Here is a 16484-nt window from a genome sequence, read left to right on the forward strand (position 1 = left end):
GTGCTGAGCGGGCGAGGTCTCACTGTAAGTTCATAGTCTTGACTTCTCACAGCAAGACACGCGATCAGGCACACAGAGAGACCGACGAAGGGACAGAGACACACACACACACACACACACACACACACAAACACACATATATGCTACAATTACCACTAGGGCTGAACGATTAACTGCATTTGCGATAATATCGCGATATGTTAAAACGCGATTTCCTAATCGCAAAGGCTACGATTTGGTCACATGACTCGCGAGAGCAAATCAGTCTGCACTCCGCAGAGAAAGCATCAACTAGCACGCTAACGCTACACTGTACCTTGAGCTGATTTCTGTCATTCAGACAACTCTGAGTTGTAGTTTAAAACTTTTACAGCCATTTTAATAAAATGAAGGGTTTTATTCTGGTTCGAGTCCATACATGCAGTTAATGGATACAGACACGCAGAACTGAAGGCTCGGTTGGCAACTATTAGCTAGCTCTGATTAGCGGTTAGCTCCGGTTAGCGGTTAGCTCCGTTATAAAGATATGAGTGGAGGAGCTGCCACTGAGAGGGGTAACAACCAGGCGTTCGGGGAGCTTTCACAGCAGCGTGGCCGCGGTGTTTCAACGGTTTTATTAGTACAGTTAATCCCACGGCAAGAACACCAGCAACTAGCTAACGTAACGATAGCCTCTCTGAACAAGTGCACTCGGCAGCATGCAACTTCACGAGGGGGAGGGGCTCCTCTCTGTGCACTGTAAAAAAACAATACACTGTTGTGTGTGTGTGTGTGTGTGTATATATACTATATTTTTACTTTTTTAACTGTCTAGTGTGTAATTTTGTGTTGTTCATACTATAAAATTATTTATTGTTTGTCTTTGTTGAATAATACAGAAGACAGAGAGCTTAAAAAAATAATCGAATCGCAATCGCAATATTTGGGAAAAAAATCGCAATTAGATTATTTTCAAAAATCGTTCAGCCCTAATTACCACAGTTTTCCCCACTCATCCTGTCTCTTTCTATCGGCGAGAGAGAAGCACGGAGAAATAAGCGTCAGGTATGAATGGCCAGGCGATCAGGCACATTTACATAGGCTATTGTCCGGTTTCATAGTTGTCAGTTAACTTTTCAAAATACATTCGGGGCTACGCTCAAAACATTTGGGGCTGAAGCCCCGGCAAAATCGGCTGATGCCGCCTCTGTTAGTATCAACAAGAACCAACTTAAACCTCTTCTCCCACAATACAAATATTATATTAAAAAGTGACCCATGAACTTTGTAAAAAATGTGTCATAATTAGCAAAAGCAACTGTGAGAGTAAAAGAGAAGTGATGCATGTTTAAAGAAACATTAAAGAACAACTTAACCCCTGATTTTAGCATTAACACACCAGTTCACCAATTCAAAAAGTTGATTTCAATCAAGATAACCACCTCCGTGATTACCCCACAACCACGACCATTGCCACTCCCATCCTCCCCCCACAGCCCTGACAGATCATTGCTCCAGCGTCCCTCTCTCTTTCGCCTTGACTGTCAATTCAACGGATGCTTTTCAGACACATTTTCAGTTTTTTACATGCTTTAAATCTCTTTTTAACTTAAAACTGGAAACAGGAGTTACATATAACGATGGTTCTATGAATTCTTTTAGGCTTTCAAGTTTTTGACCGAACAGTAGCAAACTAAACCAATCAGCATCCAGTGTGGAGCTACTGGCAGCTACTGGCGTCGTTTACATGTGTGTGTGACGGGTGCGACTGTTCGTTCAAAACAATGGCGGACGTGATAGACAAATGGTTCATCCAATCATCTGCCAGGTTTTTTTTTTTTTTTTTTTAAAGCGCCTGGCCTTTTCCAAACTGTTTCCAATGACGGCTTCTCAGAAGGTTCTCTGTTAACATACTATCTGGCACGTCAGTTTATACTATAGGGCCATAGTGGGCAAACTATGGACTGGTCCCAGATTATTATTTAGCAGCATCTTTTTTGTAAAAAAATTGTATATAGGATTAGATTAGCCTTTAAATCTGGATTCATAGTTTTTTCTTTGCTATTTTAGGTAGAACTTGCCACACACAAATTTGACGAAATATGGCCTTGTAAAGTTAATATTGCTAACATGTAAGCAAACTTTTGACTGTTTACACATCAAGCCACATGAGGATTAATTTTTCTTTGGTAACCTCTCAACTTTGAGTCCACTATTCACTCTCCTTCTAGCTCTGTTTCGGTACTCACCAACCCTCTAGGGAAATATCTGGCTCTTTATCTACTTCATGCTTTCTTTCCTTTTGGAACTAGGCAGATAGATCAAGTGGGTTTATTAGAGCCTTCTCACTAAAAATAGCTGCCCATTGCAGCTGGAAATTAGATTGATGAGACTGGTGAGGCTGAACCAAACAAGCAAACAATAACGAAACAATGAGCTGAGGGGAACTGCAGTTTTTTGAAATTCTGTGCACTTGGCCCTATGAGCAACCCCTTTTACATTACATGTCATTTGACCCATACAAAAATATTGATCAATGCAGCTTTAAGATATGTGTTCATCAAAACGTATCACATATGTCATTAGGCTTAGCTTCATATTGTTTTATTGCATATTAGAAGATGATTGAAGACCATATAAGCGTATACTTCCCAAATTAAGTTTTTAACTGGAAAATGTGACAGTTTCCTATACTGTAGGTGATATATTATTGTATTTAGTGTGCAGGCAATGTTTTATATGAATAGGGGACTTCATCAGTGACTTTCAAATTACTAAAAATGTAATCATTCCTTTTTGACCACTGTGCATGCAGATTTACTGCATAAGTGGCCCATATCATGGTGTCATTTGTCCTTGACTATGCAGATTAGGCAAACAACTAATGGAAATAAGCCTTTACTTTTGCCAATTTAAATTAATATGAGCAACTCAACCCACTATTTTTATTCAGCCCCAGAATTCCCAAAAAGGGATGTTTTATGGAAATGACTGATTAAAATCCATTTTTCGTTTCATCGTTTTTGCTTATCTTTCCATAGCTGTGCTTGTTTGACTGAAGAGGCACACCGTTTAATTCTAATATATTTTTTCTCTCATTCTTTTTTAATCAATTTTGACTAAACCCTTGCTATTCTACTAGTGTTTTGGTTGCTAAGCATCAATTGGTAACCTTTCTTTCATAATACTTTGGCCTTGTATCGCTCAAATCAAATTAAAAAGGGAAAAGAAGTGCATTACAGGCAGGAAAGACAGAAACGTCTCTACACACCTGGCTGGAGGGAGCACTTACACAATTCCTTCTGTTCTAATTTGAAATAGGCATGCGATTTTGTGACTGAGAGGGAATCTTTACTAAAACAAAAATCCTTCTCAGTGGCAAATCGCTGCTGTCGTTCTCTCTTTGTGCTGTCATTTGACATTTTCATAACTCTTTTTGACATTTTTCAAATTGCACAATGTATCTGATTTTGATTTCAGTTTTCAGCTGGGTAGCATCAGATAAGACACAAGGATGTGGTAAATTACAAATTCTGTACATGCAGCATTATGGGTCCAAATTACAATCACACAATGTCTGTATGTTATCTCATCTTCCCTGTCATTTACTCTCAAATATCCTGTTCAGTAACCTTAAAAATGCAAATAATGACATCAGATAAAAAAAAGAAATCTCTAGTATAAAACTGCCCAGAAATCTGTTCTCATTGCATTTATTCATGGTAGAGATATGGTCTGATGTTCAAACTGACAATCCCTGTCCGTCCCCTGTGTTTCCACAGGCTGTGTGCTTTTGACTTGCCTTGACTTTGATCCGTATCCTGCTTCTTGGCGAGATTCTCTGACACTGTCCTCGCCTTTTCCACTTCCTCTTTGACTCTCACTCTCGCTGTCTCATTTGCTCTCCGGTTTCTGTCTGATTCTGTCTCTGTCCTCCCTGCTAACCTGTCCTCGGGGCAGGCTCAACGCCCTTCATCCGTCCATCTTGTACCTGCGCCTAATCCTCATCACCTGCAGGTGCTGGTTTGGATGCTGCTGCATCACTCAACCCCACAAACTATCTCATGAGTCATTAAAATCACAGAGAAGATGAGTAAAATAAACATGATGATGTGACCTGACCCAGTCATCTGGTATCAGTGCTTCCTGGAGTACATGTATGAGCTGATATTGAAAGTCACAATAGTCTTCTTTCTCCCATATTTCCACAGGCTGCCAGAAGAGCTGTTTCCGTATGACCTTTTCCTTAAGCCAGAAAGACGAGCATTATATCACACAGGTTTTAAACAAACCCCCAGATTAGACAAACTTATTTGAAAAAGAAAACAAAACCAAACAGTAAAATGATTACTCAAACTGTCCATTGATCCCAGATTACAGACCGGCTTACTTGTTCAACATAGACCTTTCAGTGTAGTTCACTAGTACAGTTTACCTATGAAATGAGGGATTATTACTGACATTTCAGGTGTGCTCACATTCAGGTTTACCTTTTAAATAAAGTGCTTTAGATTATCTGGCGTTATAAGGTGTTTGCTTGTCCACAGCCGGATGGCACTCTCTGTTCAACAAAGGGTTGAAAGCACACTGAATTGCCATTCCTTGAGCCTTTTTTCTTTAAACTAAGAGCGCAATTTAGTGGCGACAACAAATCCAACTAATGAAGCCACATTTGGACATCCCTAGTTTTAAGTGTGTCATGTAACGTCTTTTTCTTGAAACCAAGAGCGCCATCTAGTGGGTTCAGAAAAAGAAAGAAAATGGTTCACAAAGCTCCATGAAGCTTAATTTGACCATTACTAGTCATTGGAATACTCTGTGTTCCAAGATCTCTTTAATTACTTTGATGAGTGTTGCTATGCTACACTCTGCAGTGCCCTGCTACGCCCTGCTACGTCCTGCTACGCCCTGCTGCATCCTGCTACGTCCTGCTATGCCCTGCTATGCCCTGCTACGTCCTGCTACGCCCTGCTGCATCCTGCTACGTCCTGCTACGCCCTGCTACGTCCTGCTACGCCCTGCTGCATCCTGCTACGTCCTGCTACGTCCTGCTACGCCCTGCTGCATCCTGCTACGCCCTGCTATGCCCTGCTACGCCCTGCTGCATCCTGCTACGTCCTGCTACATCCTGCTACGTCCTGCTACGCCCTGCTGTGCCCTGCTACGTCCTATAACGCCCTGCAGTGCCCTGCTATGCCATGAACTACTACAACTACTATTTCTAGTCATTGTTCCATTATCTTTATTGTGACTATAATTGCCACTATTCATCACACCCCCAACCAGTGTCAGACACCGCCTACCAAGAGCCTGGGTCTGTCTGAGGTTTCTCCATAAAAGGAGTTTTTCCTCACCACTGTCGCACTAAGTGCTTGCTCTTGGGTGAATTACTGAAATTGTTGGGTCTTTGTAAATTATAGAGTGTGGTCTAGAACTACTATGTGTCCTGAAATAACTCTTGTTATGATTTGATACTATAAATTGAATTGAATTGAGTACTATGTTATCATAAGTGATAACGATGACCAAAACAACAAACATAACACCTACATTGTAATAAAGTGTAAATTGTCCTAACATTGATTCCCAAAGTGGGAAAGACAGACCAAGGTTGCCATACCATTTACACTAACTATAGTTTTACTAACGACATTTTATATTTTTCAAACTCGTCACAGATGCTCACCCAAATCTTGTTGTTTTGCAGGTTCAGTCTCTCGCTCTCTGGGAAATAAGCTAAGGTGTGTGCTAATGCCCCTTCAAAAAGAGATGGTCTCGGAGCAAAATACTCCCTTATCATGAAGTAGCCTCAATGTCTAGAGACATAAATTCATACTTGAACACAGGACAGGTTTAGTGTTGGAGTTTGGCCGAATAGATCTTCTCGTCCCCTGACCTGTAACCTAGGAGTAACCTAATGTTACCTACGTTTTCCCCCTTCTCCCCCTTGTCTGATAATACAACAACATGGGGTTTCTTGAAATTCTAACCCAGGGAGGTCACAGTCTTTGGTTGTCATAGGTCGAACAGATAGAACACGCTTTCTGACACCAAGGTTGGAGCAAGCAATGAAAATAATTGTCACTAATGGAGCGCAAAGAAATGTTGATGTCCTACATCTGAGACAACTGATCCTGAGCCAGCCATAACAAACTAACATTCAGGGAATGTGCCGACAGGTTAAGGTATCTTGTGGGACATGAATCCGTCATTGTCTGATTTTACAATCACTATTTTAGTTCCATCTTATCTGTGTGAGTTTGTCTTGGTCATTCCCGTAATACATATACAACAAAACAAAGGAATGTCATATGTCAGTGTAGACAGACCTACGTGGCCAAGCTCTCTTTCATCTCTCCATGCAGCATGTCTTGTCATCGCCACGGCGGAGAGACTCCAGGCAGTTACTGCACCTGGCCAAGAAATGTTTCGGCACATAACCTCCCCATAAACACAGCTTGTTTACATTTAGTTTTTAAGAAGGATTGAACACAAAAGTTTTCCTGTTTCCAGCCTATGTGCTAATTGGTTTCTGGCTCGAGCTACACCCAGTATTTATCATACAGACATGAGAGGGGTATCAACCTTCTCATCTGACTCTCAGGAAAAAGTAAATACAGTACATGTTATTCCCAAGTTGTCAAACTGTCCCTTTGTTAAAAAATATGTAAACCATACCTTTAACAGTCTGGGCTTTGACCTCAGTACTTTCAATGGGGATACGGTTTATAGCTGCTTACGATGGCTTACATTCCACTAGGAAATCAGTCAAGAGCCATGTTCTGAACTTTTCTGTGCTTTGTCTCAAGGTGAAATGGTCGCACAGCAGCAGGAGAGCTTCTGTCATTTAAACACACTGTAGGTGTTATTCACTAAATTGCATCTGCAACCTTTTTCAAGTTGTGCTGTTGGCATTACGGCTTTGACTTTGATCCGTATTCGACTTGGCAAGATTCTCTGAATCTGTTCTCCCCTTTCACTCTCTCTCTCTCTGCTTTTTTTTCCTCCTGTCCCCTTTTTCCTGTCTCTGCCTCAAATGCCATCCCCCTTCCCTCAGGGCGGGATGATCGCCCTTCTGCTGTCTGTCCTGTGCCTGGTCCTGATCCTCTACACCCGCAGGCGCTGGTGTAAACGCCGTCGCATCCCTCAGCCCCAGAAGAGCGCCAGCGCTGAGGCGGCTAATGAGATCCACTACATCCCCTCCGTGCTGATGGGAGGCCAGGCCCGGGAGAGCTTGAGGAACTCTCGGGGTCAGGGGCCGAACTCCAGCGGTACCCTCAGCATCCGGGAGACGCCGATTTTGGATGGGTATAAGTAGGGTTTGGGTGGATGGGGATGAATGTAATCTGAAATGCTTAAACCCTAAAAAATAAGCACATGCAGTAGCTGAAAGTCAACAGAATGTGTGTGTGTGTGTGTGTGTGTGTGTGTGTGTGTGTGTGTGTGTGTGTGTGTGTGTGTGTGTGTGTGTGTGTGTGTGAGATGAATAATATGTGAATGTGGTTTGTTCCACATTTTGCACTGGCAACAAGAGGTTAGAATTGTTTAAAATTCACTAGTTAGAAAGCAGCTCATATAATGCCACCTGTACACAGCACACTTATTTCTAGTCTGCACTGACTTCTGAGGTTTAAGATTATAAAACTCCTTCCCTTATCAGTACATCCACATTGCATGTCACACTTTAAAATCTTGACTGCCTCATCAAGCATGTTAGCAGCTTGTGATATTTATTCTAATTTAGATACAAGCCAAGCTCATGTAACACTTATTGATTTCTACCTCATCCCCAGGTATGAGTATGACATTACAGACCTGCGTCACCATCTGCAGCGGGAGTGTATGAACGGTGGTGAGGAGTTTGCCAGCCAAGTCACCCGTACCCTGGACTCCCTCCAGGGCTGTAATGACAAGAATAATATGGACCTCACACCTGGTAAGTTGACTGACGCACAAACAGCCAGGCCAATATGAAAACAATTCTAGGTTTTATTAAATCAAGTACAAGACCACTTCAAAAACACTAAAGATCACTGAGGGGAATTAACTTTATAAATGAACAAAATAAAGAGGAGTGGGCAGCGTCACTCGTTCTGTCTGTGATATCTGATGGCTGGATACAAACAATAACAAAGATGGCACATGTAAAACGCCCTCGCCAGATAATATGGACGGAGACACACTTCACGGGGTCCCGTGTGGCGTCTTTTGCCTGTCCATGTACATCCAACAATTTTGTTTGACGTGAGAAATCGCACGGAGTTTAAAAGATCCAGATGTTTAATTTTCACGTTTACACGTCAGCTCATGTCCGTGCGACCAGCAGTGCAGTCTCTCTTTCTCTTCCCCCTTTCCTGTCTATCTGTACTATCTCATGAAAAATGCATCAAAAGCCTCTCCAAAAAATAATGATTACTAAATAATGCATTCTCAGTCTAAAGTTTGTTTTAATTAATGTAGTAGGCTGGGATACCAGGGGAGTAAAGTTGCTTTTTTGCCTATGAAACTTTTCTAATCATTTTTAAATGACAAACTAACTAGATTCTGTGGCAGAAGCTTTCGCTTATCTCATTAGCCTCATTTATTTATTTTCCTCCTACACAGCCATACATTTTATATTAAATAAAAACAAAGTAATAAGTATGTGGTGACATTTGCTATTATTGAGGATGGCATAGAGGTATACGAATTCTTTTCTAAGCAGGAACCAGTATAGTTAAATAATAACCGAGTTGCAGTAATTTAGATAATCAGCGTGAAAACAAAGAAGTAATTGGATTTTTAATGAAATACATTGTGTGTTATTTTTATCATATAGGTGGAAAGTAATCATCTGAATGAATGTAGACTAAATGACAGAGGACTAAAATATGAGTTTCACAAACACGTAGGCTTCAAATGCTTTGTCAATGTAAAAAGGACAGCAAATACAAATTAAGGAACTTTCTTTTAGCAATTTTCATTATCGGTGTAAGACCATTTGTTGTGTGACTGATGCAGGCAGTCCACCAGATATAAATATCAAACTGCAGGTATTCTTTCAAAGAGTTAATTCCTCACACTTGGAATTATCAAAAGGCTTATGTCCCTGACAAGAATTTGTTCTAGAAGATCTATTTTTCATAATCAGTGGACGTCGGAGTTGAGCACCACTCCCATGAGAATTAATATTTGAAGTGGAGCAGGTTTGATGAAGGTATACCCCCTGAATTTCAATTAGCAGCACATTTACTGCTCGGATTCGTCAAGAGATCGGTTATGGTGGTAGCGCTCTCACACGGTGTGCTTATAAAATCTAAACAGCCCCACCCCAGATTTGAGGGGAAGCTGAGTAATCCTGTGTGCATTATGCATTTAAGATGGTTAATGCGATGGACTAGAGAAATAGAAAATGCAGGCTGCAGGCTATGCTGCCTGCATATTGAACAATATAAACAACTGTAGAGGTCACTCAGAAAATGGCATTGGGAATTTAAACTAAAATAACAAAGATGTCTGTAAAGTATGCAATCTTTTGGCTGTCCTGACCTTTCTTCTTAGAATAATGGAACAGTCAATAAACAAGTGAACAAAAAATGTCATGCCTTGTTGCATTACATCTCTCATTTATACAACTGTTAGTAATTTGATTGGACAAGAGGCATTCAGTGAGTGCTGATGTACAGTATAACATCACTGGGACTATACATGTATCTGTATATGTATGTATATGTATCTTGAATTGTAAGAAACTTTGCACCTCAAAGATGAACATATTTCCGCAAATAACATTTAAGTTAATTTCTGAATGGTTGTCCGAAATGGACGAGGGAAGGAAAGAAGCCTGGATAATTCAATGCAAACCTTCAGGTGTGCTCATATGACTGCGGCAATGTGAGCTGCCTGGTCCAGCACTCGGCTGCTTCAAAATGAAGCTAACGCTAACGATATATGATATAAACATCGACAGACTGGAGAGCATGAAATGATGGAGCAACCTACTGTTACCGTTACCGTTACTGTTACTGTTGTGGACTGTCAACAGACTGTTATATCACTGATTGCATAGTCCATATCCACGACGTTCCACTTCCGGCATTGTTCCGGACCGCTGGAAATTCCGCCGGATGTCACGCTTTTTGCCCGTCACCTTCCGCTTTCTTTGTGTTGTAATTTTAAACTCCGTTCGATTTATGAGGACTATTGTTAACTGCTCCTCAGATCTCTGCAGGGTAAATCCAGACATCTAGCTAGACTATCTGTCCAATCTGAGTTTTCTACTGCACGACTAAAACGTTTGACCTGTACACGTTACTCCAAAACAAGTTTCTTCTCCAGGCTATTGCAGTGTCAGGCAGCACAGTGGGTCGGTCCAACCCTTAGCACCTCCCAAGACGATTGTGATTGGTTTAAAGAAATGCCAATAAACCAGAGCACGTTTTTCTCTTTTTAGTGCTAAAATGCTGGTTCTAAGAATGTATGATCTTTACCATGTTCACCATCTTAGTTTTACCTTGTTAGCATGCTAACATTAGCACTAAACACAAAGTTATATCTTCCCAGTGATACTTAAACATGTCACTCTTTGTGTGACACAGAAGATATGATACCTTATTCTGAGCGAACAGGAGTTAAACAGTTAAAGTTGGAACCTTCTCAAAACATTACAAATCATCCTATTGGTACAATTTCATCAGCATCCATCTAATAATTGTACAGATATTTCAGTCTGGACCAAAGTGTTCGTTTTATTAGAGAAATCATGTTCTATAATATAGTTTTTATTGTTTCCCAGGAACTTCATCTCTTAATATTTACCAACATAGATAATGTCATCCTCTGAGACTTAAATGCGTTCTGTAAATCCCCTAATGAGTTTTAATTTCATGCCAGCTTTTCCCACTCCCCCCCACATTAAACAACATGCTTGATGTGTTTTCTTAGCAACTTAATGCTTGCTACATTGTGGTTTTAAAACCTTCAGCCAAGAACAACACGTTCTTTTTCAAAGTAGCTGCTTTCTCATTTCGGAGAGAAAGCTTTTAGTTTGTGCCTCTACTTCTCCTAGCTTTTACTGTAGTTCCCTGTGTTTGTAATAATCTCCCACTTCTCCACAGTGAGTGACAACACCAAGCTGGCCCTAATGAACAAATACAAGGACAACATCATCGCCACAAGTCCAATCGACAGCAACCACCAGCAGAACACTCTGCTTCCGCACAACACCTCCACCAGCCAACGCAAGCGTCTCTCCAGCAACACCCGTGGTGAGTCACTCTCTCCCGTAGATTAACCCTCTGACAGAGAATAGAAGAAAATGGATCACATTTAACACCATCGCTCCATGAGTCTGCTCGCCAACCAGGAGCACAGATGAACGTTGTTGTATTTCTACACTGTGGCTGTCAGGTAAAAGCCTGGTGACTTAAAGGGTAACTACCGTTTTTTTCAACCTGGACCCTATTTCCCTATGTTTTTGTGTCTACGTGACTGATGGGAACAACAATCTTTAAAATTGGTCCCGTATTAAGGACGAATGCCATAGTTGACAGTGGCGAAACAAACTACAATGTAAGTTAATATGGCAATTGTCCAGCTTGTTTTTACCTTCACAAAAGTGCTCGTTTTGCCACTGACAGGCTCAGATTAATATTCTAAGTGTCTGACAACATTATGGAAAGGATTTCTAAGGAGGGCGACCTTTCTGTTAAAGAGTAAGATCCTTTTTTTTAAGCATAAAAACATCAGCGAAAATGCGTTCGCTAAACCCACCAGACTCCATGTAAATAAACAGTGATTTTAGCATCGTAAAATACACTTCAGTCAACGTCGACAGATAAAAAATAAAACTATGAAAAGCCGTTTTGGGTCGTCTTTCTCTGGTCAGGTCTATCTCTGAAGGGATCCTTTAAATAATTTCAGACACTTAGAATAATCTGAGCCTGTCAGTGACAAAACGAGCACTTTTGTGAAGGTAACAAGCTGGACAATATTGCCCTATTAACTTACATTGTAGCATGTTTCGCCGATGCCAACTGCAGCGATCTTGCTTAATACTGGACCAATGTCAAATAATGTTGTTCCCATCAGTCACTTAGACACAGGTTTAAAAAACTGTAGTTCTCCTGGATTTCATGTTTTACCAACACATTCATAATTCAGTGCTCCATTTTGAAACAATTTTCTTTCATGAAAGACATTCAAATTCCATCAGAATAAAAAAAGAACAAAAAAATAGGTCAAGACTTTCGAAAAATGTTTTGTTTCTCATGCCAACAGTGACGGAATTTAGAATACACCAAATCTACAGTATATCCACAACGTTCCACTTCTGGGATTGCTCCGTTGCTGCCGGAAATTCCGCCGGATGTCCTTCTTTTCGGCCGGATGTCCGTTACCTTCCACTTTCTTTGTGTTGTAAATTTAAACTCCGGGGGATTTATGAGGACTATGGTTAAATGCTCCTCAGACATCTGCAGGGTAAATCCAGACAGCTAGCTAGACTATCTGTCCAATCTGAGTTTTCTGTTGCACGACTAAAACAACTTTTGAACGTACACATGTTCCACCAAAACAAGTTCCTTCCTGAGGCTATTTTGCAGAGGTCCATCCCGGAATGCTGTGTGGACTAGCTAGACCCTCGTCTGCAGCGCTGTGGAGGAAGGTCTGGCAAAGTGAGACTAGAATACATCTAACAGACCTTAAAGTTAAACTGAAATTCCAATTCTCCCCACATTTTCTGTAAGGGAATAAACTATAATGATGTTTTTGAAAAGACGATAAAACGGTTTCTGGCAATATAAAAAATGTGTCTAATACCATGTCTACACAGGAGGCATATTGTAAGCAGCGCATTGGATGAGCAGCATATTCAGTGATACGTCTGTGTCTACACAGGGACGCGCTTCGGCCCTATATTGATTGTAGGTCACAAGCACTTTGGCAGCGCTCAGAGCACCCCACGCAACCCCTGTAGTTACGCAAGTAGAACAGAAGAAAATAGATATCAAGCCTAAAATAATACATATTTTGAATCAATACAGCTGCCGTTATACAGCCTATGTAGACAGCTGTACTGATTGATAGAGAGATACACTATGGAGATATGGAGATATATACTGTATTCATTCTAAGTTTGACTTTTAGGTGCATAGGCTGCTGCCTCATGGAAACCGTTGCGTCTAATTCCTAGTTATTTGTTTATCTGCCCTGCATCATCGAAAATCTCCTCAAAGGCCATGGTACGCTCAAAAGTGAATTGTTGCTAGTGTGAAAATATTTCAGTGAAAATGAGGCATGGAGTGGAAATACAGCGGGGAAAATAAGTATTGAACGCGTCAACATTTTTCTCAGTAAAGTTATCTCTGATGGGGCTATCGGCATGAAATTTTCACCAGATGTCAGTAACAACCCAAGTAATCCACAAATACAAAGATATCAAAACAAATAAGTCCATAAATTATGTTGTGTGTAATAAAGTGAAATGACACAGGGAAAAAGTATTGAACACACTTGCTGAAATGTATTTAATACTTAATAGAAAAGCCTTTGTTAGTAATGACAGCTTCAAGACGCCTCCTGTATGAAGAAACTAGTCACACACATTGCTCAGCTGTGATTTTTGCCCATTTTTCCAGACAAACTGTCTTCAAATCTTGAAGTTTCCGGGGGCATCGTCTGTGAACTCTGATCTTCAGTTCTTTCCAGAGGTTTTCAATTGGATTCAAGTCGGGTGATTGACTTGGCCATTCTAATTTTCTTTCTCTGAAACCAATTAAGAGGCTCCTTGGCTGTGTGTTTGGGATCATTGTCTTGCTGAAATGTCCACCCTCGTTTCACTTTCAGCATCCTGGTGGATGGCAGCAGATTCTTATCAAGAATGTCACAAGAATGGAGAAATGTGACATTTCTCCATTCAATTCGTCCTTCAATTATATGAAGTCTGCCAGTGCCAGATGCTGAAAAACAGCCCCACACCATGATGCTCCCACCTCCAAACTTCACTGTTGGTATGGTGTTTTTAGGATGATGTGCAGTGCCATTTCTCCTCCAAACATGGTGTATGCTATGACAGCCAAAGAGTTCAATTTTGGTCTCATCTGACCAGATTGTATTCTCCCAATATGTCATTGACTTGTCCAGATGTTGTGCAGTAAACTTTAAGGGAGCTTCCACATGCCTTTTCTTGAGCAGTGGTGTGTTGCGTGGTGTGCATGCATAGAGGCCATGGCGGTTGAGTGCATTACTAATTGTTTTCTTTGAAACAACTGTACCTGCTTCTTCCAGGTCTTTCTGAAGATCTCCGCGAGTGGTCCTTGGTTCTTCGACAACTCTTTTAAGTATTTTATGGACTCCTCTGTCAGAAATCTTGCAAGGAGCATCTGGTCATGGCCAGTTAATGGTGAAATTATGTTCTTTCTACTTCCCGATAATGGTCCCAACAGTGCTCACTGGAACTTTCAGAAGTTTAGATATTCATCTATAACCAATGCCTTCCGTATGTTTTTCTACAATAAGCTTGCAAAGGTCTTGGGACAGCTCTTTGCTTTTACCCATCATGAAATGCTTCTTAAGTGACGCCTTGGTAATGAGAAACCCTTTTATAGGCCATCAATTAGGACTAATCCAGTTGATATTAATTTGCACTAATAGGGGGCAGGATTGCTTCCTAAATACTGACAGATTTCAGCTGGTTTATTGGCTTCCCATGTCTTTATAGGTCCGTGTACTTGGTGGCCAACGGATTTTCGTTTTGAAAAGAAAAAAACAAAAACGAAAAACGGCCAGTTTCCCAATTACCATTAGTAAATAGGAAAACAAAAAACGGAAAACAACGCATTATTCGTTTTTTTGTTTTGATATTAAAAAACGGAAAACGAAAAACAATCTCGTTATCCGATTTTCTTTGATGTATTTGTAGATGGAACTCGGAAATTAAAATGTGTGTATAAATCTTATTCCTTTGTCAGTACCCGATCCGTACCGCCTGTAAAATCCGTTCTGTGCACTGCCTGATCAGTTCTACGCTTGCGCGAACACCGGCAAACTTCACAGCTCTATGCACGCATTGGCATAAGGATGTTTGGACATTCCCGGTTACCGGAAGAAAACATTAGACAGTGACAGTAGACCGTTATGATGGCAAAGATGAAGTTTACAAGGTGTTTGCTGGAGTTGCCTAAAGTATCTGTTAATGATATACGGAGGTCGTCCGGCCATCCAGTACAACACCATGTAGCAAATTAAATAAAGGCTTCAAATTTTACGTTTCATCATTTCTTTACAACTTTGAAGGTAATTTGCTAACGCTAGCTAGCCTGAGCTAGAAGCCTTGCTTTGGTGTTATAAGTCATGACTCCGTCCTGTTTCAGGTTAACCATGTTTTAAATAAAGTTTAAGCATGTGTATACCTCTCACTTCATGTGTTTGTACTTTTATGAAAGTATCAGGTAAAAACAGGGCTACAAATGAGATCTCTGTGAGAGACCAGCATACTCCTAGCAAACTATTATGTAGCTCAATGCTGGACATTTCACCCCTAATTCCGGTCACTTTACTGTATTTGTATTTGTTTAGTATTTGGTTTAGAAGCCTTTATTGGTGATTTTTTACGGTACAAAGTCCTGCTATATACGTACATAGCTAGCTATATATGCTCCGCTATGTCGCGTTAGCATGCAGCTACAATAGTTAGCTATGAGTATGCTAACGTTAGATTGTTGTGTGAACGAAGCAGCACTTTCTAACGTCAAAAATCGCAGACCAAACACTACACAATCGGACATGTTTCAGCAGGAATGTGACCCGGAATTGGGGAGAATTTAACAACATTGCCAGCTAAGATGACCGTTAGCATGTAGTTACTATAGTGTTTACTGCCGTTAGCATGTAGCTACTATAGTGGTATACAGCAGTGGTGGCTGGGAGAGCTGTCATCCCATCTTCAAAAGGACACTTATGTACGTTTACACTTCATCGCATTAATAATAGACAGTCTATTGTTATTAGTCAAGACGAAGTATTAGGTAAAAACATTAACGTAAACAACACAACAACGATGTCGCTACACGGTTTTGGATCAGTGACAAGTTTCGAATGTTTGTAGCTATGACTATTGTATAATAAAGATTTAATAAAAAAAGATTTAATAAAAAAGTTGTAATGTTTGGTCATAAAGTGTTGACACATGTTACTTATGTACAGTCTATCGTGCAGGCAGAACGGATCGTGTACCGACAGTTACAAATCGCACAGGGACATTGTTAGTTTTCTACTACGTAATTATGCGCATCCACAGAACGGATCTTACAGGCCAATAAATGCTATTGAAGGGCGGGTCTTGGCGTGGCGGGAGTAACTTCTGGGTCACGAAAAAAATACCAATGCAAAATTAAGGAATACGACTTATACACACGTATTTTAATTTCCGAGTTCCATCTACAAATACATCAAAGACAATCGGATAACGAGATTGTTTTTCGTTTTCCGTTTTTTAATATCAAAACAAAAAACGAATAATGGGTTGT

The 16484-nt window shown here is 40.6% G+C and overlaps 1 protein-coding gene across 7 annotated transcripts in view; it reads left to right on the forward strand.

Annotated features, from left to right (window-relative positions):
• astn1 (astrotactin 1) overlaps positions 1–16484 on the forward strand; it is a 522070-nt gene that overhangs the window by 92294 nt on the left and 413292 nt on the right. For all 7 annotated transcript variants that reach the window (XR_004898191.1, XM_036004756.1, XM_036004754.1 and 4 more), the window contains exons 3-5: positions 7037–7287; positions 7773–7915; positions 11076–11225. Coding sequence is in view for 6 of the 7 variants with exons in the window: in XM_036004756.1 (XP_035860649.1) it covers positions 7037–7287; positions 7773–7915; positions 11076–11225 (544 nt within the window). In the remaining variant the exon portion in view is untranslated. The remainder of the gene's footprint in view (positions 1–7036; positions 7288–7772; positions 7916–11075; positions 11226–16484) is intronic.

Source organism: Sander lucioperca, chromosome 9 (genome assembly GCF_008315115.2).
Source record: "Sander lucioperca isolate FBNREF2018 chromosome 9, SLUC_FBN_1.2, whole genome shotgun sequence".
Taxonomy (NCBI): Eukaryota; Metazoa; Chordata; class Actinopteri; order Perciformes; family Percidae; genus Sander; species Sander lucioperca.